This window comes from Lactuca serriola, chromosome 9 (genome assembly GCF_051521515.1).
Source record: "Lactuca serriola cultivar US96UC23 chromosome 9, Lser_US96UC23_V15, whole genome shotgun sequence".
NCBI lineage: Eukaryota > Viridiplantae > Streptophyta > Magnoliopsida > Asterales > Asteraceae > Lactuca > Lactuca serriola.
Genome location: NC_136416.1, coordinates 57,083,426 through 57,087,288, shown reverse-complemented (window position 1 = coordinate 57,087,288; position 3,863 = coordinate 57,083,426). Strand labels below are relative to the sequence as shown.

The window sequence follows — 3,863 nt, the reverse complement described above, 5'->3', positions numbered from 1 at the left end:
TTTATAAATCTTTTAAACTTTTTTTACAACTTTTTAATATATTTTTTTCTAACATTTTTCATACAACTTTTATTACTTTCATACAATCCTTTCTAAACTCGTTTTATAAAATTTTTAAAATGGTTCATAGATTTTTTTTTTATAACTTTTTACATATTTTTTAGAATGGAAAACACACAAATTTTTATATTTTTTTATAACATTTAAAAATACTTTCATTAAAGTAAGATATGAACATGTAAATAAGTTTAAAACGTTATACTAACAAAATTGTACATCTTTTATAAACTTTTAGTTAAAACGAATAAGAAAGTTGTATTTCTTTGAAATTTCAAAATAGATTTGTTTAAAAACAATTGTATTAAAAACATTATAGAAAAATAAATATATAATTAAACTAAAAAAAAATGGCTTTACAAATGTTGTGAAAAAAATTTAGGAAAATAAAATACATTTGTTAGCAACTCTTAAGTCATTTTAAGAAATTACTTTTCCAAATTCAATAATAACCTTAAGAGATCTTAAGGACAATATAAATTTATAAGAAAATAAGAAAAATAATTAATTATTAAAACTGAAATGTTTTTTTATCTTTTAAATTTAAACAATAATTTAAATAAATAAACTAATAAGCTTTAATATAAAAATTTTAAAATTAGAAGGTAAGTTCATTAATGAAATTGATATTCATTTATTCTATATTTATTGTAATTATTACATTAAAATATTATATGAAATTTAATAAAATAAATAAACCCATAAAATAACATGTGAAAAATAAATTAATTCAAAATAACCACAAACTGATATTTGACAAATTAAGCGAGAGTATGACATATGACAAAAAAAAATTCATTTATTATAATAGATTTGAGCTATGTTTTAATGTTATGCGCATTGAGATGGATCATTTTGGAATATCATAATATTAAAAAAAAATACACACATACACACATAAAAACTCATCAATCAAGAATATTAAAGTAACTACAAGTTATCAACATATCATTCACCATTACACTCTTGAGAAAAAATCTCAACCCCTTTCTTAGATGAATGTTCTAACACCCCACAACACTGAAAATTTTGCAACAAAGCTTCCGTATACACATCTAACAAAAACCCATTCTCCCTCAAAATGTCAACATACTGAATCGCCTTTGTCATCTCATTTTGTAAAAGAAACCCCTGAATAATACTATTAATCAAACAACTATCTGGCAAACAACCACTCTCCTTCATCTTAACAAACAACTCATTTGCTTCATCAACTTTCCCATTCCTACAATACCCATTGATCATAACAGTATAAGTATGAACATTTGCCACACAACCACTCTCCTCCATTTTCATAAACAACTCTTCTCCTTCATCTAATCTCCTATTCCTACAAAACCCACCAATCATTGCAGTATATGTACATACACTCGGTTGTAACCCTCTACAAGAAAGTTCTAGAAAGTAATCATTTGCAGCATCAATTTCCCCAACTTTACACAACCCATCAATGATGCTAGTAAAAGTAAACACATCAGGTGGAACATGTGTATCATCCATTAGTTTAAACAAATATAAAGCCTCATTAACTCTTTCATGTTTGCATAATGTATCTATCAAAGTACTGTAAGTAACAACATTAGCAATGTGTCCACAATCTTGCATTTTATGAAAAATTACAAGTGCGTCCTCGAGTTTGGAAACAAGACATAGACCATGGATAATTGTGGTGTATGTAACTACATTAGGATCAATCTTTTGTTTGGACATTTTCTTTAGTAGTGTTAACCCTTCATCTATCTCTTGATTCTTACAATATCCATTGATCAAAACATTATAGCTAACAACATCATGATCACAACCTTGTGTACTCATGTAATTAAATAAGTGCTTAGCTTTATCTAATCTTTGAATCAAACAATACCCTTTTATCAATGTGTTGTAGGTGGTTGTATTGGGAAGCATTCCTTTTTCAATCATGAAAGCAAGGAAATTATGTGATTCGGTTGCTAACCCTAGTTTACATAATGCATTTATTAACACGTTAAAAGCCTGCAAATTTGGTGAGATGTTTCGAGCTAACATGTCATCTAACAATCTTTTGGCAAGTTGAGGTGATTCAGAACTACATAACCCCTGCATCAAGCAGAGATAAGTCACAACATTTGGGGTTATGCCTTTCTCAGTCATTTCTTGGAAAAGATGCAAAGCATGGGTAACTTGCCTGTTTTTGCAAAGGGTGTGTATGATGGTGCTATAGATGATAACGCCTGGTGATTCTTCTTCTATCTTTCTGAGCAGGATAATAGCATCAGTAGTGTTTCCCAATTTGCACATCCCATTTATCAATGTCCCATAAGTTACGATGTTAGGCTTGAAGCCACTCTCTAGCATTTGGTCGAACAGTTTGTGTGCTTGATCAAGGCTGCCATCAGCACAAAGTCCCCTGATCAAAGTGTTGAATGTAGCATAATCAGGTTCGAAACCACGTTTCAAGGCTTTACCAAATACAGAGAGGCCAAAATCTACTCTGTTTAGGTGACAGAAACAGTTGATGGCGATGTTGAATGCATAAATGTCGGATTTTACTCCTAACACGTCTAACCGTTGAACAAGTGAGATAACAACGGAGTAGTGATTCATCTTAACGATACGAGTTAATAACTTGCAGAAGTCTTTAATGGAGGGGAGAGGTTGGCGATGAGCAAATTTATTGAAGGAAACCAATTCATCGTATAGAGCAAGGTCATTTTCTCGGTCGATTTCCTCGCAATGCCTTAGAGAATGAAGCGGAGCAATCGTAGAACGACGATGACTGTTTCGAAGTAACGATACGATTATAGGGAAATCAACAACGGAATGAAGCAAATTAGCTAGCGGATTCAAAGAAGGAGGCCAATTCATAATCGTCGTCGTCATCATGCAAGTTTTCCATCGCCATTTAAGAGCTGGACTATGCTTGAACGTGTTTTAGGGTTTGCAATCATACAGTGGACATCATCAAAAAACTTGTTGATTCAATTGAAAGATCACAGATACCTATGGCTTTGATCCACTCTCGAACGCTCACTGATTTACGGGTGTTTGGGATGTCGCGTTAACCATTTTTCTCGATAAAACTTTTGGTTGAGTTTAGATAGGGAAAAGCAAATTTTTGTTTTTCGTTTTCTGTTATTATAAAAATAATATAAGTGGTACATTAGAATTTTAGAAAATTTGTTTAATAAACTTATTTATTATTTATTTTAGAAAATTAAAAAATATGTTTAGATGTGTATTTTCTTATTAGTTTTTACATTTAGAAAATCGTGGGGCGGCGTTAGGCTCGGGGTGGGGTGGTGGTGGCGGCAATGATGGGGTGTCGAAGGTGGTGGTGGCGATGGAAGAAGTGGTGATGGTGGTGGAAGTGGTGATGATGATAACAACAATCAATAATGGTGGTAGTGGGGGTAGGATTGGGGTGGTGGTAGTGACAGCAGTAACGGTGACGACGGTGGTTATGGCGGTAATATCGGTAGGGGTATGGCCGTATGGGTGAGGTGGTGGTAGTTGCAGCGGTAGTGGTGGGTGGTGGTGGTAATGACAACGGTACAGTTGGAATGGTGATAGCATGTTTGTAACATTCCAATTTTCGAGTCCAAAAATTTCGTTTTTAATTAAGTAATTTATAAAATCATTTACTGAAAACATTGTCGATATCATATCAATTCATAAACCATCATAAACATGTCTCAAAAGAAACATCGAACAGTAATAAAATCATAGTACAATCCCAGAACACTCAATGCAGAAATCATGTGTGTGTGATGCGCTGCTACGCAGCCGGCTCCTTCCCCTTGGATAAAGAGGTACCTGAAACTAAAACT

General features: G+C 32.6%; 1 protein-coding gene across 1 annotated transcript; it reads right to left on the bottom strand.

The window, feature by feature from the left end:
- Nucleotides 1-951: 951 nt before the first annotated feature.
- On the bottom strand, nt 952-3,138 carry LOC145074431 (uncharacterized). The gene has a single exon (XM_079020809.1). It carries the CDS (start codon nt 2,917-2,919, stop codon nt 1,006-1,008), a length of 1,914 nt encoding a protein of 637 aa, XP_078876935.1. The 5' UTR covers nt 2,920-3,138; the 3' UTR covers nt 952-1,005.
- Between the last annotated feature and the right edge of the window lie 725 nt (nt 3,139-3,863).